Raw genomic sequence first — 27500 nt, 5'->3', positions numbered from 1 at the left:
GCCGTCATTTGATGTGACAGCGGCCATCGAAACGATCGGGGGCCATCATATGAGAACCAACCTTACATCAAGTCATTCTGGATTCAGTGTCGGGACTTTTAACGAGTAGGGAGGGCACAGTGGTGAGAGCACTTGCTTCCCATTCACCAGACTTGGCGCTACACGTGAATTGAGTTTGTTGGTTCACTACTCAGCTCCTAGAAGTTTTTCTTCGGCTACTCCGGTTTTCCCCTCTCCTCAAAAACCATCCCCCAATTTGGTATTATGGCGTTCATTACTGCTCAAAACACTTTGAGCACATTTTGGACGTACAGACACCTTTGACAATATCACGACGTAACATTTACGGCGTAATCTTTCCTACTGAAATATGACCCCCTGGACTTGCCAAAGGTGTCTGTACGTCTAAAATGTGCTCAAAGTGTTTTGAGCAGTAATGAACGCCATAGGTATGAGTTGATTTGTACAGTTTCCCCAATTAGTGATCCAGTACTAAATGCCCTTGACACTTAAATAAAGTTTATGATGATGTTTATTATCATTATTGTTATTGCTCATTTCAATGTTTATTGTTTGCTGTTTTCGTGGTTGGCCAGACATCTCTCCTTTTTTCTCCTGTCAATCTGCCTTGTCGCGATGGATTACGCCTGTGTAGGAGGTTAACTGTAACGAAAATTAAAGTGTTCGAGAGCCCAGCACAAAAATCCGGAAATAATTCAGGGTCGGTGATAAAGGAGATGCAGACACTTGTCTCTCGTGAATGGCGCTATAAATACTTCTGTTTTGAACGGCTAAAATGTTTACAGAACTCGAATTCATGACCGGGGATTGATAAATTAATAGCATTACACATTGTTGGCACTGGAAAAAAAATGCCTACACAAATAAACCCTTCTTGACGTTTTAATTAATCTCGTTTTCGATCAAACCGGAAGTCTGTTCGCGTTCTTTTTGCTCGGACGTGTGTTTTGATCACGATGACTTTGCAAAATTGGCAACTTAAGGTAAATAAATTCTTTTGGAGTTTAATACGTCCTTTCTGGGCTCTGCGGGGATCCAAGAGGTCATGTCCATCTGAAAGTCAAGACATGTTTAAAAATAGGTACGCAATGCGTACATGTGCAGGAAATTCAAGTGCCGGAAATTTACCAAATATGATTTGGATGACTCTTGATGGCTGGTATCATTCTGTGTTGACTTGTATAACAAGACACAAAACAGTATCATCATAGCAGAGTAAATGTATTTATTGTCTAGCTTAAAAAATGTGATTCAAACTAAAACAATAAACAGCCTGTTGTGTTTAGGTCAAAATTCAAAAAGACGGAAAAAGTACATAATTTGACCAGTTTTGCAATGTTAAAACTGCTTGACGTTGACATAGAGGCAAACAGAGAGAAATTAAATATTTTTTTAAGATATTGAAAGTTGTTATGACTTGTAAGGATTTCAAAACTGTTCTTGTAGCTTTAATTTGTGGAATAATAATAAATGCTAGACTTCGTAAACGGAAAGTGAAAACACAAGTTATTTGAAACCGTTGCAATAAAAATAACTTTACCAATAATGTTAATTACAAACTAATCTACATATTTTACTTAACAACTTTTCAATGGCAACAAAGGCCCTGGTATAAAGATAAACAGAAAAATTTAATGTCACCCTAGTGAGCAGAAACTACAAGTTGCAGGTGAACTAAATGGAAGGTTGATGTTCATTACTAATTTAACATACATGTAGTATGATTTTATTTTGATTGACATGTTTATAACTTTCACCAGCCATTGGTGTTACACTTGAACCCCCCGTACGCGGACACCCTCGGGACCAAGGGTAACTCTTCCCTTACGGGACGGTGTCCTCTTATGCGAAGTTGAAAAAAAAGTGCAACAGAGGGTATATAAAACACCACAACAAGTCTTTTAAAGCTCTTAATTCAGACAACTTGTAATTGTGTTCAAGGTGTAGACAAGCCAAACACGACTATTATTGGTCAAGATAGGAAATTCAACCCCAGAGTTTTTCTCTAACAAGTACATCTTTTAAAGACCTCCCTTTCCTACATGAAATTAGGAGAGGATTTTTCAAGATTTCTCTTAGTAAGGGCTGGTTTTGTATAAGATGCCATTTGTTCATTAGAATATGTTTGAGGACGGTTACGAAGTTCCTGAAGCGTGCGTCTAACTCAGCAGTTAAATAGAAGATTTACGGTAATTCCACACGATTTGAGAAAGGTCTCAAATTCTGAAATGATAAATTAAATTATCGGAAGCAATTTCGTCCGGAAATCCGAATCTAGTGAAAATATCACTCTGCGCCTTGATGACTTCGCAAGAGGTCGTCTCTTTCAACGTGACGAATGAGTATCCTTGACCTTAGATAAAACAAAACACTCTTTTATTACTGTCTTATTTACTTCTCATAAAGTGCATACTCTTGATGACCAGATTGTTTGGGAACTTTGATTAGTAAATTAGAAACCCACGGGCTGGCTTCAGTTACCTCTTCAATAATATCGTCTTCAAGCATTCTATCAAGCTCATTATTGACTGCAACAATTACATCTTAGGTATTAACTGAAGTAAGTGTAGTTAATTCAGTTAATTCTGTTTAAAATATAAGTGCTACACGGCCAACGTTTGTATAAACGTAACCTTTCCTTCATCTTAGGTATTGACTGACAAGTTTGACGTTAGGGTGATTGAACGTGCTCAAAATCAGTAACCTTTCCTATGCCTTTTAAAATATCATCATATTCCTTTAACAAGGAGGCTAGCTTATTACTGGGTTGCCTATGGGCAAACCCAGTCGAGGTCTGCGTTTAGTTTGTTTGTTTTCTTTTTTTTTTTTTTTTTTTTTTTTCCGTGTCGGTAAAAGTCTTGCCTGTCACTCCCCTGGTAAGTGGTGTCTTTGTGTATAGAGCCTTCTGCGCGTATTTTCTTAGGATCGAGAGGGTAGTGGAACTGCGTAGATTTCTCTGGTGGACACAGTAGAATCATCAACTTAGCCTGCAATGGCGTCGAAAGTCATGCAACGCGAATGGCGTTTTAGTGGATCCTTAAACAAAATATACCCTTATGGAGCTCAATAATGGAAAGCCAGTTGGATAAACTAGGCATGAATCTCAAAAGCGACGAGTACTGGACTTCGACAACAATCTATCGCCCGTCGAGACGAAATCAAAGTGAGCAGTATTTACCTGAAGTACATGGTAATTTGACACAATTGAGTTTCTTGTCTTCACGCACGCAATGAAATAGGAAGAGGTTTTCACCTCTAAGAGCAAATATGTTGTTTGTTTCAATAAAATTTTCGCTGGAAAAGGATTCTGTGGTATTTTCTGCCTTTGTGAATTATGATATCATGTTGTGTATTGAATTTTCGAGCTTAAGGCTCAAATGTGATATGGGAGAAGTTTTTTAGTATTGCTCTGTAAGCAGGAAGGGTTCACAGGCCTGTTGGAAGCGGGCTTGAGTTTCAACAAAATGAGGCCCAAAATCAGTGAAAACTTGTGACGCAGATGAATAATAAAGTAGCTGCTATTTCCAAAATGATGGAATTACCTGGTGATAAATAACGTCGTACGCGTCTTGGAGAGTAAATTTTGACTTTGCATAAACAAGAGTTGGGCGATTGTGATCTTTGTTTTGACTTCGCTCGCGTTACTTCGTGGAGCAAAGACCTGCACGTGCACCTTTTCGCAGGTGGAAATCCTCTTCAATAATGGATTTTTCAGGCTTTCCTTTCGTTATTACTTAAGCAACGTTTGTAACTGCGATGATTTAGTTAAAAAAATCTTGAAATACTCCTTTCCGCAGTTCATATATATCTCTTTATAGCTCGGAGTCAGTAACTAAAAAAATTGCAAAGGATGAACGTCGCTGCAGACCAGCTCCCAAGGTGACTCGTAACCCATTGTGGAGCACTGTCTAGCGCAATCGCGCGGTCATGGGTTCGAGTCCCGTTAAACCTCCGACCCCGCGCACGATAGTCCGCCGATGTTCTCCCGACTGAGCTTACCGGTCGGCAGTTAATCGATGACAATAACAGGTGGATTTACTCCTTTAACAATAAAATATCAATATTTAAGTCAGCTTCACTTTAACAGACAGCCTTTGACAAGCCTCGCATCATTTTCCATTCTTAATATTGTTAGCGGCCTCTTCCCTAGCGGCTCCTTAAAAATCTTAATCAAGTTACTGAGTACGTGGTCAGCGTCTTGGTCTTTGTTTGCTGTTGTTTTTTTTTTTAGGTGTCCACAGTCGCCCTCTGCAACCCAGAGACTGGTTTTTACTCTGCGCGACAAGCACAATTTCAAATACTTTTCCCCCATAAATGTAAACTGAATATTTTCTTTCTTTTTCTTTATGAAGAAACCGTTCGTTGTTGGTTCATGAATAAAGTCTGCTTTGTAAGCTCTTTCATAATATAAAAGGTGAAATGAATGCCGGAATTAGTTTCAACCATACTATACAATTAGAGATAAACCACTGTTCTATTTTTTTTCAAATTACTTATTAAACACTGTTAAAATCGCCATGTTGATATTTTAACGAGGTTATCCCAGGTTTCATTTGTGAATATTCCCAGATTGGAGAAGACCTGACTCACGCTGTTCAATTTATCAGAAAACGTGGCTTACTCATCAAAAACAACATAAAATTTCCACCTTTCCTTATGCTTTCAAGAAAGAAAATATTCTATGTAATTTAGCTTTAATCCCAACAGGAGGCAATTTGCAAGGCAAAGATGTAATATTAGTTTGATAGTATCATGATCTTAAGTTCTCCGTAGTGGCCCTAATTTTTGTGTCCATTTTTTTGTAAAAGGGATCCAAAAGGTGTGTTCATATTTCTTCTTCAAGTTTTAAAAACTTGACGAGTAAGAGAATCCGTTCATTTCAGAAAGTATCCGGTACAGGAAACGATTAAAAATTGATGCCCACAGACCGAGGAGTTTTTCGAGTTTTAACGCCGAAATTAATAATTGCTTGGGGCGCAGATTTTCAGTTCCCCATCAATATTTAAAAGTCCTTGTTATGAATATTTTGAGCTTCAGTTGACTTCTAGTCATTAAAGATACAGAAGATCTTTTCGGTGTAGATTATGTACGCATCGTCGAAGGCAGAAAAAAATTCTTTATTATTCCAAATTTTGTTATTTTTTAATCGCTCTACCTTATCATAATTGATTATTTAAAACTGATTTCGCGCGTTCCTCTCTAACATGTTTTTGAAACAGCTGCAACTGAAGCACAAATCACAAACACAAACCACTCTGTGAATCTTTAGTAATTGCTGTTCAAACGTCTCTGAGGTTTTTCACAATTAGACAAAGGATCCGCAATTTTTTCGATTTTAAGCCAACTCACTCCTTCTACGCACATGCAATGATTGCGGCCGGTTTGTGCACGCTTTGATCGGCAATAGAAATATTAGCTAAGTTGAGAGAAATGGAAAGTCTCAATGAGTTCATGGTCGGAGTTTTGTATTTAGTTTTGATTTACGAGATCATTTTATGCGTAAAACAAAAGATGACCACAACTGACCACAAGAGACTTCACAAAACAGCTATCGAAAGCGCATCTCCTCGAACAAGAAAGGATCAGCATGGAGGGAAAGCCTTGATGGGTAGATATTTGCCCATGCCTGCGTCTGGATCAGGAAGACCAGCTAAAACTAGTACCTCTCGGCGCTTTATTCAAATGCGAATTTTGGGTAGACGATGAGTCACCACTAAAGACACCGACTTCCGAAAAGTTAATGCAAGATACTAAATCCTCTGGTTTATCCCACTCAAAGCCATTTCTACGTGGACCACGATATTTTGGCGATCAACAAACATCGAATGGGAGCAACTTAACTTTACAGAGTTAATCTGAAGATTGAATGAACCTGATTCCGGTTTTCTGGAACCTGTTAAGAATCAGGTATCTAACCGGAGGCCTAGCTATATATAGCTTTTTGAGGGCGCAAGAAATGTATTGAATTATTTTCTTCATCGAAAATAATAAGTATAACGCATATTATTTCCGAGGACATAATGGCATGCTAATACGCAGTACACAGTTTAATCAGGGTTCAGGTCGTGAACATTGTCGTTTGAAATATGTTAAACGAGAGCAACACTTTCATTTCACGCTGAAATATTGCAGGTTTCACTAATAAGAAAAGTTGAAATTAAAATCCCACTAGAAACAAATAAATTAATACATGAAAAACATCCCAGTCTTAGTCGCCTTTTATCGTGGAAACAAATCGGCTTAGCAAGACAAAGTACTTCTTGACAATCAATGTCTGAATTGATTAATTGATGAGCTTCAAGAGAACCCAATCAATCATCTCGGTGGTGGGTCTTTTATGAAAACGGGGAACGGTTTTCTTCCGCTGAAATTTATGCCTGGGTATAACTGATTTTAGCCGTAAATGAATAATTCATTGTATCCTCTTTTGTGAATATGCTTCTATCTGTCCTATATCCTTTAATGACCTTTCGTCATGTTCTAATGGTCAATGCCTTAACAATGCTCTGACAGTTGTAACCGATGCCTTTGATACGCTGGGTGATAAAAGCTAAGAAAACTCTTCCATCAAATGTCATTTAGTCGTTCTTTCATATTTTCAGATTCCGGGAATTTACCTTGAACTAAAGACAAGATCTACTTGTGGCGACTTATACTTGAATTTGGCAATTTCTGAGCGAAAAAAGGGTGAAATTGTCTACAGCAAGAAAAGACAATTTTATTAAAAGCTTCTTACTATGTGAAGGCTTATAGTCCGACCTGTTTCAAGTGAACAGAAATAACCCGCCACTGACCAGGATTTCACAGTCTTTTAAAACTGCAGTGAAACACGTTGGCAAATATTGACTAGCGTTTCAATGTTTGATATGCGAGCGCTGCGGAAATGCCAAAAAGAAAAAACAAGAGCGCTTTGATGATCTTAGATGGTTGGTGACACTTTCCGTCGGAAGCTACAATAGACTCGCTGCGCGAAGTCTCTTTCGTTTCCTACCTTACGCTCAAGCGCCAGCAGCTTGTGAAAGCTGCGCGCGCGTAAACGCGAGAGCTGTTAGCACGAAAAGCCTGGACCAAATTTTGCATAAGATCTGAGGATAAACTCTAGTGGGAACCCGCTGTAGGGCGTGAGATAATAGAAGACCATGGGAAAAGTGACAAGCAAACATTTCGGGTCATCTTAGCGACGAAGTGTTTATTGCGACAGTAGTGGGCTCTGGCAGTGGTCTCTTGCTTCTTTTCATAAGCGATAGGCTAGAACGGCGTTTCAGGAAGACAAAGGCAAATGACCAATCAAAAACAACAAATACTTTGAAAAATATGAGAAAAGACAGAGCAACTACTCCACTCATTCCGCATACTATTGATCGAATGCAAAAATGGCCGCCAACAAATTATTCTTTTGTCTCAGTGTTAATTAGACTAACTAGCCTCGTTCACACCCCTAAAATTGAAAGAATTTGGGCTGTAAAACGAGGCTAGTTAGGCTAATTAACACAAAGACAAAAGAATAATTTGTTGGCGGCCATTTTTGCATTCGGTCAATGTTGTCACGCACTCTACTCCCGAGTAGAGTTCATGATACGAGCGACCTGGACCTTCTGAAATCAGGCTACACATGTACACCATGTGGGGTCGTTGCATATCTTTTATACCTGTAGTGTATTTGGCTAGCGGCCTGTGTACATTACGCATGCACGCTGTTTCCTTTTGTTCGGGTGTTTATCAGTTTTTCTGAGACTAAACAGTGGCGACAAGGATAAATTCAATAAGCAATGGCCACCATTGTTAATATAGAGATTTTGATCATACAAAGGACATTTGGGGGACCTATGTGGAGCGAGTGGAAGAGTTTTTCATGGCAAACGACATCGATAAGCACCACAAAGTGCCAACCTTATTTGAGTGTGATCGGCGGGAATTAAGACTTATACGCTGCGGAAGGATCTTCTCGCGCCGGAAAAAAACAGCTACTAAGTCTTTTCAAGAGATAGTCACAACCCTACAAGAACATTTGAGTCCTAAACCACTGGAAATTGCTGAAAGGTTCTGTTTTTACCAAGGAAATCAACTCGAAGGAGAAAGTATTCAGTCTTACGTGGCCGAGTTAACACATTTTGCGACACATTGCAATTTGGGCGCTAACTTAATTAAACGAAGCACTTCTGTGTGGACTATGAAAGGCGATTGCTCTCCGAGGCGGAAGTTAAACTGAAATACGATAAAGCTGTCGAGATTGCTGTAGCGATGGAAACTGCCATTCGCGATGCTGCCTAGTTGCAAAAAGAGCTCAAATCAGTCCCTCACGTGCCTGCCGTGTCTGTCGTGGCAGACATTCTTTGCACAAAAGGAAAACCTACACAGGGAAGAATATGTTTGTTGTGAAGAGTAAGGGTCGTGTTTTGATGGGGAGAGATTGGTTACACAATATACACTTAGACTGGGATTTTATAAACCATTGCAAGTTTCACAAGATGCCACCAGCCCTTAATTAAGCTCAGTTGAGCGTTTTGAGTACAGTCAACTCTCTCGTAAGCGACCACCCTTGGTGCACGACAAAGTGGTCGCTTACGGGAGGTGGTCGCTTACGGGAAAGATCAATGAAATAAGTCGAACACTGGATTGATCAATTAATTACATAAACATATTGCCTAATCAGCTAAAATTAGGCAAATAGAAACTAATTTATTTGATTTTTTTCACATGCAACAAGTTTCGGAAAAGTATAGTGGAGTAATGATTCAAAGTTCGAGTGAGGCCTAACACTACTGTGAAGTTTTTTACCCAATTATTCCATCAGGGATCAACCCTAGTATTGGAATTGGGCCCACACAACTAGCGATTACCTAAAATTAGGCTTGGGCCGAGCCTAATTTGTCCTTGTGAATAACATCTCACATACCCACGGCCAGCTCCCGTTCTGGCCTTGTAGCTCAGTCGGTAGAGCAGCGGTGATCTAATCCGAAGGTCGTGGGTTCAAATCCCACCCTGGTCAGAGTTTTTCTCTGTCCTTGTGTGGGCCCAATTCCAATACTAGGGTTGATCCCTGATGGAATAATTGGGTACAAAAAATTCACAGTAGTGTTAGGCCTCACTCGAACTTTGAATCATTACTCCAAATGCTACTGAAGGACAACAACTAGCGATTACGTAGAGTCAAGAGAAAATGAGAGGACAGAGAGGGAGTCTCAGGGCGTTGACCGGGATATGTCATGTCCACGAAAGTTATTTTTAGACGAGCGGAAGTCGGAAGTCTGTCTTCCGGGACGTCCGCATGCAGTCTTGTCTCGCTCTCAGGTTCTTAGTGAAAAGAGAAAATGGCGGCGCACGTGGAAGGCTGATGAATAAATATTCATCATGTCTTTTCAAAATGCATGCGGACGTCTCGGAAGACAGACTTCCGCTCGTCTAAAAATAACTTTCGTGGGCATGACATATCCCAAGGGCTGGACCGGGAACCTCCCTCTCTGTCTCCTCATTTTCTCTTGGTAGAGTGGAGTGTACAGTACTTGTCAATGTGTCTCATGTTAATGAAAATCACCTGAAATTTAAACCGAACAAAACCTAGGAAAACAACGTCAAACATGGGGTGCATATACTGTACTTGAAATCTTAATAATGTATTTACATTACTCGGTCTCATTCGATCGCTTATCCACGAAATCTAGAATGCTCGATTGCTTCTGTGACTTAAGCCTCATGTCAACAATAATATCAGACACTTTCGTGACTGCACTAGACAAATCCTCGCAACTCCGATAATCTGCAAACTCAGCGATCTGACGCACGAGATCAAGTGCTCCTTTAACTGTTTGCACCGCTGGGATTGGTAAGGGAGCATGGTCACTGCTATCATCACTGTCGGAATCAGTTGCTATTTCCGTCTTGTTGCTGTTTACGTGAGTAGCGATAACCTCATCTCGTAGGGTCTCCCTCCAGTCAGGGTCGGCGGGATCTAAGGAGTAATATTAATAGGCGTCCGCATCATCGTCGAAGGCAGCATAGGGTGCAGCGTCAATACCTTTCTTAAACATCTTCTGCACCAGGGCTTCAAGGTCTAGTAACTCCTCACCGGCAAACGGGTCATCGTCATCTTCATCCAATTCCATGGCTGAGGGGTACATTCCAACATGTCTGAAACACTTACTGATTACCTCGCACTTGACTTCGTCCCACGCATTTACCATCCATCGCACGGCCATTAGGAGGTTCACAGACTTTACTATCTCGCTGGCAGAGTGTTCTCCGTCAACTTGACTAACGATATGCCGCAGCAACTTCCTTTTGTAGTAGATCTTCCACACCTTGATTATACCAGCATCCAGGGGCTGCGTGCGCGATGTGGTGTTCTTCGGTAGAAAGGCCACTTTAATGTTGGAGAACATGTCTGTCAGCGAGGATGGATGACATGGTGCATTGTCTAAGAAAAGGATAATATGCCTTTCCTCTCTTTTCAGACGGTTGTTCAACCTGGTAAGGATAGTAACCATTATCTCGGTTCTCATCCACGCCTTCTCGTTGCTGAAGTACTGGGCACCGCAGGGGTATGATGGATTTGCCAAACGTGCGAAGCAGCGCGGTCGTCTGCTACTTCCTATCACAATAAGGGCCTCTTTGTTGCCCGCTACATTCACAAAGAATGCAGAGGTTATTCGTTGCTTCGCATTTTTGCTGCCCCTACAGCGTTTCCCCTTTTGAGAGAGCGATTTCTGAAGCATCGCCTTCCAGAAACAGCCAGTTTCGTCCTCATTCCATATATCCCTCGGTGAGTAGCCCTTAGTTAGCTCTTTCAATCTTTCATTCCAGCTGTCTATCGTCTCTTGGCTTACATCTCCCTCTTCCCCAGAAATATTCATTTGGCCGATTTTATGTCTCTTTTTCCACTTGTCTAGCCAACCACTTGTTCCTTTAAATGTGTCATCTCCAATTCTCTCAGCTATGATTCGCGCTTCTTCGACCAGCATGGGGCCATCAACAGGGATATTTGACTCTCTTGCTCTGGTATACCATTTCCACAACAAACCATTGATTTCGCCATACTTTTCAACATTCAATCTCTTTTGAGATTGAGCTCCTTCATTAGAGTTCCACGATTCTAGAATCCTAGCTTTCTGCTTCAGGATTTTGACAATCTGTGTTTTCCCGCCATCAAATATTTTCGCTAACTTTCTCGTGCTGTTACCCTCGTTAGATTTCCGGATGACTTCTATTTTTTCTTTCAGGGGAAGACATTTCCTTTGACCATCATTAGCTTGTGGGGGCATTGGTGGCTTCTTCGCTGTGAATTTCTTTGTAACTGGTTTGATGTCCTTAACTGGGATTCTTGCTTGCTTGGCCACCTTCGGGGTCGGCACGTCAAAACAAGAAACGCAATAAGCCACCGATACACCAGCTTTCCAGCCTAGGCTGTCTTCGTCAGCAGGGGATGAACATTCTTTAGACTTGTTACAGACAGGTTTTGCACACCTCAGACAAATATAATTCGTAAGACTTGAGCATTTAACACAGTTCCTCATCTTTAACCCTGTTGAGCACACGTGCATGTACAAATGTGGGAAATTCCCACGAGTATTTTATCTTTATCTCACGCGTTAAGGATACAAAGTGCAGATGCCAATCAAACTTGAACAACCTCCACGCAACCAACGTGTAACACGTGCAGTAACAGAACTGAAAATCTTCGTCATTTGCCTATCATTCACCATCGATTCGCTCCGTTTGAAGTCCACATGGAGAAAAAGAATTTTTCAAGCATCACGGTTCATTCATTTATACGAGGTTATCATGTCTACAAGGATGAAACAACATGGGTTCCCGAAATTGGTGAGCAACGTAGACTGAAACGTGAGCCACTGAATGAAAAAGATGGAAAGGCAGTTGTAGTAGTGAGGCCGCTGTCAAGAAATTTTACTGAAGCCGAACATCCCAACACCGTGTCAAAAGAAGACGAAATTGTCGGCCACATACCATTACAAATGTCTCAGTATGTCAGCAAATTCTTGAAACGAAGGACCAACAATGGAAAGGCCATTATAACAGAAAAACGTGTAAATCGAGGAGCAGGTTATGGACTGGAAATTCCCTGCAGTTACATTTTCTACGGAGACAATGACATTTCTATTCTATGGCTTAAAGAAAAGATTGAAAGCACTGGCATATTTCACATTGAATAGCGCCTGGCCAATCTATGCATTCTTCTGATGAACTTGTACTGACAGTATATCATTTTGGAACAGATCACTGTAACAATTAATGTAAACTGTTGTTATCTGTCAGCAGTCCGGGGTAGCGTCATTAAAAATTGAACTTTTGTCACTTCTGAGTAGTGATTCACTAACGATCATACATGATTATGTTGGGTGGTCGCTTACCAGAAACAGAAAACAAAAGAATATGTCAAATTTGTGGCCTAAAAAGTGGTCGCGGTCGCTTTAGAAATTTGAGTGGTGGTCGCTTACGAGAGAGCTCTGGGAACAGTATTTAACTGAGAGACAGAACGGTTGTTTACGAAGTGGTCGCTTACGGGAGGTGGTCGCTTACGAGAAGTGGTCGCTATGAGAGAGTTGACTGTATTCCGATGTCTTCGAAGACAAGTTGGGCACATTTACATCAGCCCAGGCAAAGTTAACCCTCAAGGAGGATCACCAAGCACACTTTGTTAAATAAAGGCCAGTGCCTTATATATAATTACGCCTTGAAACCAAAAGTGGAGGAAGAATTGAGAGGACTTCAGAATGAAGGGATTATAACTAAAGTTGAACTGAATGAAGTGAATTGGCCGCCACACCCATTGTGCCACTTCCTAAGAAGGATGGTTCTGTCAGACTATTTCAAGGTCACAGTCCAGAACTAAAATACAGAACTAAAAGCAGAACAGTACCCCCTTCTACGTATTGAAGCCATTTTTGTAAGCCTTGCTGGAGTACAGAAATTCTCTAAGATCGATCTCCATCAAGCATACCACCAGTTAGAGATGGAAACTCGGATTCAAGGAAATCATACCTCACCTTCAATACCCATATGGGTTTCTTCCAGTATAACCGTCTGGTTTTTGGTATCACCTCTGCACCAGCGATCTGGCAACGAACCATGGATAAAGTGTTGGAAGGAGCTCGTGGCAGAAGCTCTTGAGCCCTTCTACTCCCGCAGAGATGAAATTTTGATCCTTGGTGGCTCTCTGATTTGAGGAATCAGAATCGCAGTACCCCGTAAGCTTCGGCTGAAAGTTCTTGAAGAACTTCATCGAGGACATCTAGGAGTGGTGAAGATGAAGGCCCTAGCCCGAAGCTACATGGATAAGGAAATGAAGATACTGCAAGATCTTCCTCGGGTTTCCAGTGAACTGCTGCCGGAAGAGCCTAGAAAAACACCTTACATCCTTGGGAATGGACTTTCTCGCCCCGGCAGTGTATCCGTGTATTGATTTTGCTGGCCCCTTCCTTGGCCATATGATTGCCGTGGATGCTTATTCAAAATGATTGGAACTAGAGAGAATGGACACTACCACCTCAACAAAGACCATCCAGAAGCTTCAAAACCTCCTTGCTAGGCATGGTGTCCCGGTGCAACTAGTGAGCGACAATGGACTGCAGTTAAATCTGAAGAATTCGAGCTTTTCCTCAAGAGAAATGCAATGAAGCATGTAACATCATCACCTTATCACCCTGCCACTAATGGTTTAGCTAAGCGCTGCGTGCAGAGCTTGAAATCAGGCATGAAAAGTGAGCCAGAAGTGAAACCTCTAAACATTAAGTTGACAAGGTTCTTGTTAGGTTACAGAAGTGCACCGCATTCGACCACTGGTGAGCCGCCATCTCAGTTATTTTTTGGAAGACGACTGTGCACTCGGCTGGACCTGTTGAAACGAGATCTCCGCTTGAAGGTCAACAACCGCCAGATAGAAAAAACTGTCTCCACAACTGGTCGGACAACCAGAAACCTCTCCATTTGCTAGAGAGTGATAACGCGCAACGACACTTGTAGTACTAAGTGGGTAACTGGTATGATCCGAGCACAGCGCGGTACCTTGCCCTGTTCACCTTTATCACTCGGCGGCCATTTGGAGTCCGTGGGGAATAAAGGCTTTGTCTTTGCATTCTCTTTGCCCGTCCGGTCTCACACTGAATGAGAGGTTCGACTGGCAAAGTCTTTTGTTTGGACATTGAGTGATATGGGCCAATGAAGTGAAAGTTGGTCCTAATTTGGTGTGGCGCCGACACACAGACCAGCTTAGGGGCTCAAGTATGCGTATGGCAAACAGAGGGGAGGGTCGAGGGGAGGAGGAGGAAGAGGTGGCTAGCGGCCTGCAGTGTAGTTACTCATGCTCACTGTTTCCTCTGATCTTGTTCGTGTTTTTGTCAGTTTTTCTGAGACTTAGCAGTATCAATGTTAATTAGACCTACTGCCCTCATTTGAAACAAATCTGCTTTTGAAATTTGCTCGTCGTAGCGGGGCTAGAAAGTCTTATTAGCATGAAAACAAAAGTTTCAATAATAATATGGTAGTTACAATAATAATATGGAGTTTTATCTTTTGTCTCACGATGTAGTTATTTTAGATGCAATGTAGATCGCGGCGTTTCAACTTTTTACTGCTGGTCTTCATCAGGCGATGAGGTGGACTAGTCACACTCGATCATTTGTAACACGATGGTCGGCTGTGATTGGGGCATTTCGATCCTACATTGCTTCGTTGGTAAATTGTTTCCAGTGCGGTCCGCCGCTATGCTGTTTCCCTGAGCTGTTTACCAGTGAGGGTCCCGACAAGGAATTTTACCTCGTTTCAAAGCGGACAGTTGACGGTCTCGTGCCCGTGCTCAGAGACGTCAGAGGACTGGGTACAAGCGAATCGTGTATCTTTGCTTGCTCCTTGATTCTCTCTTTCATAGATCTCCCTGTTTGCCCGATGTAGACTTAACCGCATTCGCAAGGAATCTTGTACACTACATCATCCATTCGAATGCAACAACGAGCCGTTCAAGACGTCAAGCCACCCCGCGGGAGGTGGGTGGGCTACCATTTTGCACAGAACAAAAAGAGAAATTTGAAACCTCTCGCCCACTTAATTGAAATTGATTGAAGATGGGGAAACAAAAGATCTTAATTTTTAATTCTTTTGTTCACTTGAGAATTCTTTGAGGACGCCCACTGTTGTAACAAGAAATTACTTCAAAAAGAGATAGTGCATCGTTTCCGGAATGGCAAGCCAAGGGCAGGAGAAAAGATAAAATACTATAGTGTGGCTCACTCGGTCTTTCATATTGATTTGGCTTCGTCTATTGAAACTCTCGAAAAATTAAGATAGAAATTTGGACCGTCAACTGTCTGAATGACGAGAAGTCTGATACTCTCAACCATTAAAGAGAAAGACTGATTTTTGTTCATTTCCGTTGTACATCAAAGCATAAATTTTAAAGTCTTGGTTTTCACGTGACGTCACCAGAATTAAAAAATAAGGAGTTATCAATCCTTTTGAGATTTTAGTTTAGTTAGTTATTAGAACAGCTGAAGACTTATCTTTTTTGCAACTTTTCAGTTTAATAGGGTTTTTCGTCTTTTGATAAAGCAAGATTAAATTTCTAAATTTCTGCGATTTTGCGTGGCACGATATTAAAATGGCGGTCGAGAATGCTGCCACGTAGGTTTAAAAAGACTTACCGCTGAGATTTCGCAATCTGAATAGTCCTTGTATGAGAATAAGTACTCATCTAGATGTTTGTGAGCCCTCAGAAGACGACTATAGGCTTTTTATAGCAAAACTCGAGGACATATGTTTTTGTTAGCTTCCGGCCGCCTTATTTGTTCCCCTTAGAGGGACAGAAACATGGCGTCTCCATACAAAGCCTTACAGATTTGAGTAAAACATTTTTTCGAATATCTCCCAAACGAAACATCGCACAGACCTGAATCTTTGCGAGACAGTTTGAATATTGATCTCCTTTTGTTTCTTTGATTTTTGACTTTATTTGTAGAATGGTTTTGATGATGGTGTGACTGAGAAAACCAGCAATAACTATGTTACCTTCAAGTGCCACTGCATAAAATTTCAAATTCCGTTTTCCGTGAATTTTCTATTACCTTATAGTTACGCGTGTTACATATGATTCTCTTAACTTTACAATAACTGGTTCCTGGTTAACCCAATTTATTACCATGTGCGAAGATTATTTACATTACTCATTAACACGAAAAAAAATAATTTTGAAATTTCCAACAATTTATCGCTTAAAACTAAACCAAAATCATTCAGATAGTCAAAACTTCCTATTTATGATCATTCCCTTCACTTTTGTGCTTGTCAGCACTATGACTGGCGATACTTTAGGTCCACGTGTACACAAGTTTGTTTTTGCATCTATAGATGTCTAGATTTGCAATTACAAACTCTGTTTTGATTGGCCACTCTACCTCACTGTATAAATAGTTCACCCTGAAGTCAAAATAGGTACGTTTCGTTTTTGAGGCACGAGAGGCACGAAATAAAAAGGTCTGAGGACATGAGAGCCCCAAGAGGACGGCATGTTATAAATATAGGCGACTGCGGGCAAGTCAAGTCAGCAGTCTATCGTGTGAATGTGGGAATTGGCGCCCAAAATACAAGATGGCGTCAAACCGACTGTCAAAACGATAAGGCCTGTCGTTGCTAAGATGAAAAGAAAGCTAGGATCTTTGGAAAAGGGAAAAGGGTAGGAGAAAACGGTGGTTCTTTAGTGGAGTGATCATGCTACCGTGCAGATTTTAGAGTTTAGTGGCACAACACACGTGAGATGCTCTCCCTTTTCATGTAGAATAATTTTATTCAGGAATACACTGTATACACTTTCATATACCGGACAAAAGTGACGGACGACAAAAGAGCCATTGTCATTCCGATTAGGAATTTCTGATTAGGTATTGCTATATTGTTTTTTTCTTTTGTTTTACGGACATTATTCATTTCGGATCCGGTATATGAAAGACGAGCCAGAATTATTGTTAACAAAATTACATTATTTGCAACCGTAGCCTTACTTATTTTTTATGCCTGTCTGTACCTCGTACAAACAGACTTCATTTTGCACAATGTGGCTGTCTTTTTTTTTCAAATTTGAATTCCTCCTGTCATGTCAATTCTTCCTTATCTTCATTGAAATGTCAAGTTTCTGGAAAATAATTAGCTCATTGACATCAATAGGTGGTTGCCACGTGACGTCATCGCCGCCATGTTGGTGGACGAAAACAAAAGATCTCTTATTAGTCTCTCATTAGCTCCTTTTGTTTGTCCACCAGCAATTGTACATTACATGGTAAAAGTTAAGAATGCGATCCCACCAACGCGTCGGCCAACGCGTCGGCTGACTGTCGGTCAACTGTCGGTCGACTGTCCGCCTGACGCGTTGGCCGCTGTTTAAACTTATAACGTGTGTCGGTGGTGTATCGACCGACACGTTGGCCGACGCGTTGGCCGACGCGTTGGTGGGATCGGATTCTTAACTTTTACCCATAATGGTTACATAATGGTTAATGTACATAATCATGGTTAATGTACATAATGGTTATCAGGGTCTCCAGAGATTGGTTGCAAACCATTTATAGCAGGAACAGTTGTAACCACCCTGCCTTATACAACTGTGCATGTGTATACTTGTCTGGAAATGCTAGTTAAATATCTTAATTTATCATGCCAGCTTACTACACATACATGCAATTGCAATTGGCTAAATTGCAGAATATCCCACAACACTAGCTATTGTGCATAGCTGTTAGAAAAAGAATACTCAGAAATGCAAATTAGGCCTAGGCACTGATTTCGAATTGATTACGTTTCAGTTATTGTATTGCATACATGTATGTACAGTTATTAGGGCTAGGCACAGATTTCAAACTGGTTAGCTTTCAGTAGTAGTGTTTATCAGCAGTTACATGTAATTAGGGCTCAAGTAACTTTGCTGAATTATGAATAAGTTACAACAGAGTAGCTGTGTGGATGAGTAACCACCTTCCAGAGAACTTGAGTGAATTATCAATAAATTACAATGAAGTAGCCACATAGGTCTACGCGTAGCTACCTTCCAGAGAACTTGAGCAAATTATGAATAAATTTCAATGGAGTAGACGCGTAGCCACTTTCCCAAGAACTTGAGTGAATTATCAAGAATAAATAACAACTTGAGTAGCCACGTAGACGCATTGCACGCTGCACCGTGTAGCTAGAGATGCAGGTATTCTGCAATTGGTCCTCTGTTTTTGTTTTTTTTCTGCAACCATTGGATTTGCTCATGACTGTAAAGATTTAAGATGAAAGTTATTAATTTATTAAATGGATAATGTAATAAATCCTCATAAGTAAAGGCTTTTTAAAACAAATTGAGGTAAAAACTACCTCAATTTGTCATACCTACCAACACTGGCCTTTTGCTGCATTACAAGAGCCATGTTGATGATCACTACAAGTGCGGCTTATTGAAAACTATGCTTGATCGTGCCTTCCGCCTCTCATTCAACTGGTCATACTTTTCCGATGAATGTAATCGGCTCAAAGTGGTGTTTTCTCGTCTTAGTTATCCAGACAGGTTAATTAATTCCACCATCTCACTCTTTATCGCAGTCAAAGCTTCTGATCAACCTGTTCTCGAATTACCAGCTGTTAACAACGAATTTAAAGCGGTTCCCGTTGTTCTGCCATTGTAAGGACCAGTCTTCAGCCGATATTGTAAGAGCACAACTTAAAGATCTGAGCCAGAAAATTCAAGTGACCTTCCAGCCCATAAAAATTATTTTGTTAGCCACAAGATTAAACAGCATCTGAAACCACGCGAAGTCAAGCCTCCATTGTCGACCAACAATCCCTTGTTTATCAATTTAAATGTGACCTGTGTGATGCAGGTTATGTTGGTTACACACGGCGGCATTTGCAGCAACGCGTTCACGAGCACAAGAATGCGTCTTCCTCCATTGGAAAGCATTTCGGTTTGGAACATTCCCATGTGCCCAATGACCTTACGAGGAATTTTCCCATCTTAAAAAAGTGCAAGAGCAAGTTTGACTGTCTCATTTATGAAATGTTTTTAATTAATGAACTGAGACCCAGCCTCAATGTACAGTCAGACTCAATTCGTGCGAAAGTGTTTTAATCCTTTTTTATTCTTGCATGTTTTTAACACCCCCTTTTGTACATTCTCATACTTTACATACTTTTACTTCATAGTTTTCAGTTATATTTATATGTATGCAAAATTTTATCTTCACTTTTAAGCTTGATAATGACCGAAGTTCGGTCGAAATGTCGCGCATTTTTCCCGATAATTTTTACCTCAATGTAATAAATTATCATTATATGTGAATGTACAGTAGATTATAAGAATTCTTAATGCATGGCAAGGTCAGAAGATAATAATAGCTCTTGTTTGTTAATATTATTCTTTCAAGAATTCAGTCAATCACAAAGTTTTTCAAGAGTTTGGGACCCCAAACAGGTACTGTATTTTTGTCTTAAACGATTAGCAGGATTAATGAAAGGTTTATAAACATGTGGAAGAAGATATCCTAAAGCGTGTTGAATTTTGTTTGGTTATTGATAATAATCAATATTGGAAAAAAGGTTTGGACCCAGGAGTTACGTAGCTCGATGGAATTATTTTGATCATCTTGGTGAAAGTAGTCCTGAGAACGGCTGTTGACAATAACCGAAATTTTGACAACCTGAGTGGAAGTCATCTTCAGAGTCAAGTGATGGTTGGAAATTCAAAGGAATGTAGTGATGCTCTGGTAATTGGTGCATTATGATCCTGTTTGTGAGTGAAGGTCGCAGTTGGTTTGTAAGCTGAGTGGAAGAAGTTGTGTGTAGTTAAGGTTTTCTGTTAAGTAACCATTTGTAAGGCGCGGGTAGAGGGTGGCAATAGTTAAATGTAGTTTGTTCTAAGTTTGCATACAGACATGTACCAGCTTTCAACTGTGATGCGCTTAGTAATACATGTGCTCAACAGAGTCCTACATGTAGTTGATAGTGTGTCTTGTTCTTGAGTGGTTTTTAGCAATATTGTTATTGAGATCACCATTCTTACAGCTGTAATCGCTTGTTTGTGTTTGGTAAATCATGTACGTATTTAGGGTTCCTGCCAGTTTCACCAATGCAAGTGGCCTGGCAATCACAGCATGTGATCTTGTAGACTCCTCCCTGTCTGTCCTTGGGGTCGTCTTTGTCTTATTATTACCAGCGTCTTACAACTTGAAAGCTGATATACAAACTTAGTACAACAATTTACAGATGTACAATAAACCGTTGCCAACCTTTACCTTCTCCTTACAAATGATTACTTAACACAGCAAACCTTAACTACTCAACTTTTTCCTCTCAGCTTACAAGCCCACTGCGACCTTCACTTACAGTACAAACCAGACATTAAATTCCATTGAGGTATAATCCATATTATGGAGCATTAAAACTTATCACTTTTAGTAAAGAACACATGGTTGCCAAGATTAATATTTATGTCCAGATTACATGTATGTTGGGCTTGTGAAAATGAACAATCAACTGATGGAACTCTCTTCCTAAAGAAGAAGTTCAATTCACCATTTTTAATTTATTAATTTGGTCAATAATTTTTAGCATGCTTTTGGTACATGTATGTTATTGTCATTTTAATTAGGTTACTTTGATTGATAGTTATCAAACAAGGATCACTTAAGAGTTAACAACTCAGTTTAGATTATATATCTTGGTGACTGTTTTAATTTATGCTATTCAGTCTGGTCCCCCTTTTTATTTTTTTGTTATTTTCAGGGAATAGAAGGAGTTGTGGTTTGGCTGAGGATCCTGCAAAAATGAAGACAACAAAGACAGATGAGCACAGGGAACCAATACTTGTAAATCATCAAGTGGCAAGTGCAGCACGCAATGCATCATGCATGGACAAAAGTGCTGAAAAGAGCAAAGAGAACAGTCATAACTTAGAAAATGAGGCATTGCTAAATGATGAGTCAATTTCAGCCACAAGCCATCCAGAACACTCGACCCCCATTACTGATACAAAATACTGTAAAAAAACTGAGAACAAAATTTACTGTCCAGCAGTAGTGGGAGATCAGGGAGAATTGACTAGCATGGACTGTGGGGATACATTCTATTCAGCTGATGAAGACAGTGCTTGTTTATATAATACATGTCATGGGAGCTTCACTAGCACACAAAATCAAGGTTTAGATATTTCTTCCATAAATGAACCAGGGGTGGATGCTAAAGGGAGTGGAAACAAAGAAAGTCTTTTGCTTGCAGAGTCAAATAGGCGAGAATTCTCTTTAACTGAAGAAAGCTCTTGTGTTGATACTGCCAGAACAGATCATGATAGTGTTAATGATCATTGGGAAAAAGAGGAATCCGTGGAATACTCTCAGCAGATATCCAAGGCACCAGCAGTCTCCTGGCCCTGGGCCAAAGAGTCACTTGATCATGATAAATTGAATGTAAACATTGTCAACAAAGACCCAAAAAACAGTAACAATGATCTCATTGAGGGAGATCAGAATGACCAGTATTCTTGTGGCAGTTTTGATAGTAGCAAATGTTTTAAGGACTCTAGCAAGATCATTGGGTGCAACTTGTCGGATTTGGAGAAATCTGTTTCCTTTGAGAATTGTAAAGATTCAGAATGCGATGAAACATTCAATGATCTCAGTGAAGTTAAATACAATGCAAATTGTGAGCTGTTTGAAAAGCCTTCAAGTGATCTTGACAGAGACTCAAATCATGGTATCTCTGAAGGCTCCAGTTCTTCTGACGAAGATCTTTTAACACCACCAATTTTCCTTTCTTCAAAGTTTCAACTTAAACCAATCATAAAAACTCCAGAAAAAGGAGTCGCACCATCATATTGCACACCATCCCCAATTATTAGCGATGTTAAAAGAGAAGAGAAAATCAAATACAAACTCTCTTTTGACAAGCTGATAAAGGAGAAAGCAATGCACGGGGAGAAGGATGCAGAACTTGCAGAGATGGAAGCAGAGTTGCAACGAGGATTGGAAAGAGGAGGCATTTGTGATGTTCACGTGCCGAGTGCTTTCAGTGACATTGAATCTGAAGAGGAACTCTTTGATGGTAAAAATTGAAAATCAACTTTTTGTATATATTTTTCCCAATTCAGTTGCATGTAAACCCATTGATTCCTGCAGGGGGTTCCCCATTGACGAGTAAAATTGTCTGGCATTAGACAGAGTAAAATACTAAGTATGGCGGGTTTAGGCCGGTTTAGGGGTGCTAATGGGGCATAGTTTTTCAGTGAGTGATTAATTTAATGTATTGACTCTGGGGGTTCCCCATTGACAAGTAAAATCGTCTGGCGTTAGACACAGTAAAATACTAAGTATGGCTGGTTTAGGAGTGAATGGGTTAAGGGGAAATAAATTTTGCCTTGGTTACAGGTTACATGTAGGTCATCTAGATGTGAATAGTTTACATGCCTGAGTTGGTGCTTTGAATCGTAAAAAATTAATGTACTTAGTTCAAATACATGTACATGTACATTATAAATCACAAGTGACACGAAGCATTATTTGCATAATTTGATAAATTAATTTAAATTTTTCCAAATTATGTATTTAACAAATTCATATTATAATTTACATGTTTTTACTGTTTGTCTTATACAGTAGATATTGTGGATTTGTTGTTCAAGTGTTGTCTGTATACCGGTAGTAGCTTAGTGATAAACATTAATATTTTGAGAGTGTTTTGTAATTCAGATGGGCGTGACCTGAAAGACTGTATGTTGCCAAAGGATATCAAGAAGTTCCTTGTGGATGTTCATGATTTTTCTGAAGAACTGTCAGGGGAGGACATCTTTCCACTGTTTCACCCCTATGTAACAGTAAGCCACATTTTGTTGTCCAACAAGACAATACATGTACTTTCTCTTTGGAGGCTTGTCTAAAAGGCTTTTCTCCCTGGCCATCCCACCACTGGTAATGGAATATCGCAGAGAGAAAGTTTCATGTACATGTACATGGAGGTGGGCTCTCTTGAACAGTGAGCCTTAAAGAAATCCTCTTAACCTACGTGATTCCGATGAATTTCTGGAGCAAAAAGGTCTCTTTCAGTGACTTTCAGCTGGTTAAATTTGTAGGCTGCCTGCTTTCAGGGACATTCTCTGCTAGTATTCTTCTTGCTTGGTTGCAAAGTTTCTAGATACTGTAGTAGGCTGATGAAAAAATGTAATTTAAGAGGATCTACATGTAGCATATGTCTCCAGATGCCTTCTTTCAGTTTGAAATTTATGCACAATTCATGGTCACATCTGGCTAGTATGCTATGGAATTCTATAATTTGACCATGTCCAGACATGCATTGTGTACATATATGACACAACACTGATTTTTAGTGAATTAAGACTTGGATTTCAGGCCCGGGTTGCTTGAAGCATGGTTGGCGCTAACTAGTGTTAAACCATGGAAACCAATAGGGTTTGATACCTCTTAACCAATGGTTAGCCCTAACCAGACTTCAAGCAACTGGCTCCAGAGTTTTACCATTACTCTTGTTTTTTTTAATTTGTATTTTCTAATTACTAAGGTTTTTGATAAGCAATTAAGAACAAAAAGCAGTGATATAAAAGAATGAAGTTTCACTGTTTGGACGGCTCCATGCCGTCATTCTCAAAGTCAACTAAAAAAATTAGGTGAGTTCATAATAATTTATAGTGAATTTACGTTTGAAAGTCTCAGCACATAATTATGATTAATAAGAGAAAATAAAATAAATAAAATTCCAAGCGTGGTGTGCTTGAACGTTCAAATAGAAAGTTTTGCTTTAATGGAGTCAGATTGAGTGCTTAGTGTTGGTTTATTGTTTGAGCATTTCATAAATTAAACAATCCAGCCCCCGACAGCATTTCGTGAGAATTGTAAACTGGTCACGGAGATCTTTGTTCCTCAGATTGTGTATGTCCCGCAGGTGTTTAACAAGGACAGTATGCTTATTTTCATTAATGCACTGAGGTAGGTGTCGGCATGTATAGCCCACATAATCTAACATCACACAGATACCGGTAACATTTGTATTCATAAACAAGGCATTGTTCATTAATAAGAGGTGGTTTGGGTTCTGTCACTTTGATCTCATCAGCAATTTTCTGGCCTGTAAAACACTGGGAGCAAGTCGCTGTTAATTTTCTTCACGAGATCGGAGAGCTGTCTTCGTACTACATGTCGGCTGATCGTTGATCTTTAAAGGGTAGAATAAGCTGAACGGGCTTATTAACCTGAATATCTTGAGTACTTGTTCTTGGTCTTGCGACTCAATGAATCTGGTGATTGTAGAATTAATGAGTCCTTCAGGGTACTTAGGCTTGAGAAAGATCTCTTTTCAGGTTATCATGTTCAGCAGCGAAAAGATCAGATGAAGATGAGAGTCGATGTACACGATTTAACATTATTTGACAGTTCAAGCGCACCATGCTTGGAATTTTATTTTATTTTATCTTCTCTTATTAATCATATGCACTGAGACTTTCACACCTATGTTCACTATTATGAACTCACATAATGTTTTTAGTTGAAATTGAGAATGATGGCATGGAGCTGTCAAAAAGTCATTATTTTATATCGCTACTTTTTATTCTTAATTTGTATTTTCATCTTCACTTTTAAACACATTGTGTAGCCCCTAGGTGATACTTGGTTATATAAAGTATTGTTATTATTATTATTATTATTATTATTGTTACTATTATTATTGTCAATAAGTCTAGATCTTGTGATAAAATTGATTAAAAAGACAAACGCAACTAGATTCATTTTGACAACGTTTCGACATCGTCCGATGTCATCGTCAGGCAATGAATTTTAATCGGATGAAGCATAACTTATAGTACAAGAACAATAGAACAATAGAACAATATATACAATAGTACGCTAACAAAAAATGTGAAATCTAAGTAAATAGTTTTGCCCTGACAGAGTCTGACTGTACATTAAGTGATGGTTTCAATTCTTTGATGTAGAACATCTCATGAATTAAGCAATCAAATTTCGATGCGCATTTCTTTAAGACACTAAAACTCGCCGCTGGGGGTGCTGTTGTTTGGCCATGATCTGCTAGGCGGTGCCTCCCGATAGCTGAGTATCTATGTTCCTCAATTCGTTGATGCAAGTGACGAGCTGTATAGCCAACATAGCTCGCATCACACGAGCCACATTGAAATTTGTAGACGACTAGTTGTTGGCTGACTAATGATGGTTTGGGCTCACGGAATTTAAGGACATCCTCGAGCTTGCGGCTGACAAAAACTGGCTGTAGATCTATATCCAGTTTCTTATTTAGCTGAGTAAGTTGGCGCTTCACAATATCGGCTGGTTTTTGGTCAATAAATGGCAAGACGATTCTAATGGTGCTTTTATTATTATTGCTGGTAGATTGTGATTCGACATCTGATGTATTGATAAAGTTACGGATGGTTGCCTCAATCAATTCAGACGGGTATCGTAGCTTGTGAAAAATTGATCTTATGTTTCCACATTCTTCTTCAAACAGCTCGGTCGTTGAGGACAGACTGTACGCCCGGTGAAGCATTGTCTTGAGTAGAGATTTCTTGTATTTGTTGTCCACATGACTCTGGTAGTGCAACAAGAGGCCTTTGTTGGTAGTTTTTCTGTATACGCTTGTGGTTATCTTACTTCTTTGTTTCAATCGTCTTGCCATTTATTGACCAAAAACCAGCCGATATTGTGAAGCGCCAACTTACTCAGCTAAATAAGAAACTGGATATAGATCTACAGCCAGTTTTTGTCAGCCGCAAGCTCGAGGATGTCCTTAAATTCCGTGAGCCCAAACCATCATTAGTCAGCCAACAACTAGTCGTCTACAAATTTCAATGTGGCTCGTGTGATGCGAGCTATGTTGGCTATACAGCTCGCCACTTGCATCAACGAATTGAGGAACATAGATACTCAGCTATCGGGAGGCACCGCCTAGCAGATCATGGCCAAACAACAGCACCCCCAGCGGCGAGTTTTAGTGTCTTAAAGAAATGCGCATCGAAATTTGATTGCTTAATTCATGAGATGTTCTACATCAAAGAATTGAAACCATCACTTAATGTACAGTCAGACTCTGTCAGGGCAAAACTATTTACTTAGATTTCACATTTTTTGTTAGCGTACTATTGTATATATTGTTCTATTGTTCTATTGTTCTTGTACTATAAGTTATGCTTCATCCGATTAAAATTCATTGCCTGGCAATGACATCGGACGATGTCGAAACGTTGTCAAAATGAATCTAGTTGCGTTTGTCTTTTTAATCAATTATTATTGTCATTTATTATTATAATTATTTTGCCTGTGATTGCATTCATTCACAGGATGTTCCATCCCTGTTGATAAACCCTTCTCCAGAATGTGACACATTTGAAGGCAAGCTGGTGGTGGCATCAAGCAGTGACCTGCAAGAATTACTCTGTGGTGGCTGGATACTGCAGCACTACTTGGATAGGTTCTGTCCTGCTGATGTTGCGTATTGGCTGTTTCAGATACTGTGTCGGCACAGGGACCAGCATATCATCAGTTCTTCATTTCAGATCCTATGGACATTAACTGAAGCAGCCACAGAGGTACAATTTGTGCGTGTAAAACTCATTGTACCACAGCTTTGAACAACTGGCATTACAGGGAGTTAATGCAAAAAGAAAAAGAAAACATGTGTAAAGTGGAATTGGTAACATTGTTAATAGATAGTGACTCAGTTTTTTTGTAAGTTGAGTTTCCTGAAATATACACATGTAGTGCACAAAAGTTTTGAATAGACATTTGAGCTTGAAAGTAACATCCCTAAATTTTAACGAGTAAAAAGTCAGCGCTGTTTGTTAAGTTTAAAAAAGGTTAGGACATTATTATAAAGCAATGGTTTATTTGAACCAAAGTGTGTTTCTTAAGCCATCTTGGATCAAGCTTGTATTTTCTTTGCTTTTTTACAGAAGAGAGATGATTTACCCCCCAACCCAAGAGGTTCACTATGGGTCCCAAGTATTAAGAAGATAATGAAAGAGTTACTTTCTCTTGGTGCAACAATACCAACGCTTTATCCTGGGGATCTTGTGGATGCACTAAACATCAAGGAAATGTTTTCTGCGGAGATTTGTTCGGGCGAGATCCAAATGGATCCAACCAGCAGCAGTCCTCAAACTGAATGCTTCCCTGTCGTAAACATTATGCATCTTGTGCAGTTTGTCACACACTGCCTACAAAAGTGTCCAAAGTCTTTCACCATTCAGGACTTGAGAAACTTGGTGGTTATGTTTTGTCGCTTGGCTTTGGATATGAGACTTCAAACTGTTGTGTTCGACGTTGAGATGTGCCTTGCAGCAGTGATGAACTGTTATGGAGAAATGCAGTGGCCTGATGAGGTACATTTATGATAATTAATAGTAGTAATAATAATAATAATAATAATAATAATAATAATAATAATAATAATAATAATAGTAATAATAATAATAATAATAATAATAATAG

The 27500-nt window shown here is 39.8% G+C and overlaps 2 protein-coding genes across 6 annotated transcripts in view; one reads left to right on the top strand and one right to left on the bottom strand.

Moving 5' to 3' along the window:
* Window positions 1–9983: 9983 nt before the first annotated feature.
* LOC138040689 (tigger transposable element-derived protein 6-like) lies at window positions 9984–11531 on the bottom strand. Its single transcript, XM_068886368.1, has one exon. The coding sequence runs from the start codon at window positions 11529–11531 to the stop codon at window positions 9984–9986; it is 1548 nt and encodes a 515-aa protein (XP_068742469.1).
* Window positions 11532–16604: 5073 nt separating this feature from the next.
* The window catches only part of LOC138043638 (SMC5-SMC6 complex localization factor protein 2-like), a 27721-nt gene continuing 16825 nt past the window's right edge, over window positions 16605–27500 (top strand). The window contains exons 1-7 of one of the 5 annotated variants that reach the window (XM_068890004.1): window positions 16624–16699; window positions 18601–18705; window positions 19422–19468; window positions 20779–22092; window positions 22737–22861; window positions 26351–26599; window positions 26963–27391. In XM_068890004.1, coding sequence (XP_068746105.1) covers window positions 20820–22092; window positions 22737–22861; window positions 26351–26599; window positions 26963–27391 — 2076 coding nt within the window. In that variant the 5' untranslated portion in view covers window positions 16624–16699; window positions 18601–18705; window positions 19422–19468; window positions 20779–20819. Of the gene's footprint in view, window positions 16776–16816; window positions 16905–18600; window positions 18706–19421; window positions 19469–20778; window positions 22093–22736; window positions 22862–26350; window positions 26600–26962; window positions 27392–27500 lie in introns of those variants that run through there. The other 4 variants (XM_068890000.1, XM_068890002.1, XM_068890003.1 and 1 more) reach the window with 4 other exon arrangements.

Source organism: Montipora capricornis, chromosome 3 (genome assembly GCF_036669925.1).
Source record: "Montipora capricornis isolate CH-2021 chromosome 3, ASM3666992v2, whole genome shotgun sequence".
Taxonomy (NCBI): Eukaryota; Metazoa; Cnidaria; class Anthozoa; order Scleractinia; family Acroporidae; genus Montipora; species Montipora capricornis.
This window is presented reverse-complemented; position numbering and strand designations above follow the sequence as displayed.

Bases quoted from the DNA above. Each gene is read 5' to 3' on its own strand.
- LOC138040689 (XM_068886368.1), bottom strand. From the start codon at position 11,531: ATGAGGAACTGTGTTAAATGCTCAAGTCTTACGAATTATATTTGTCTG.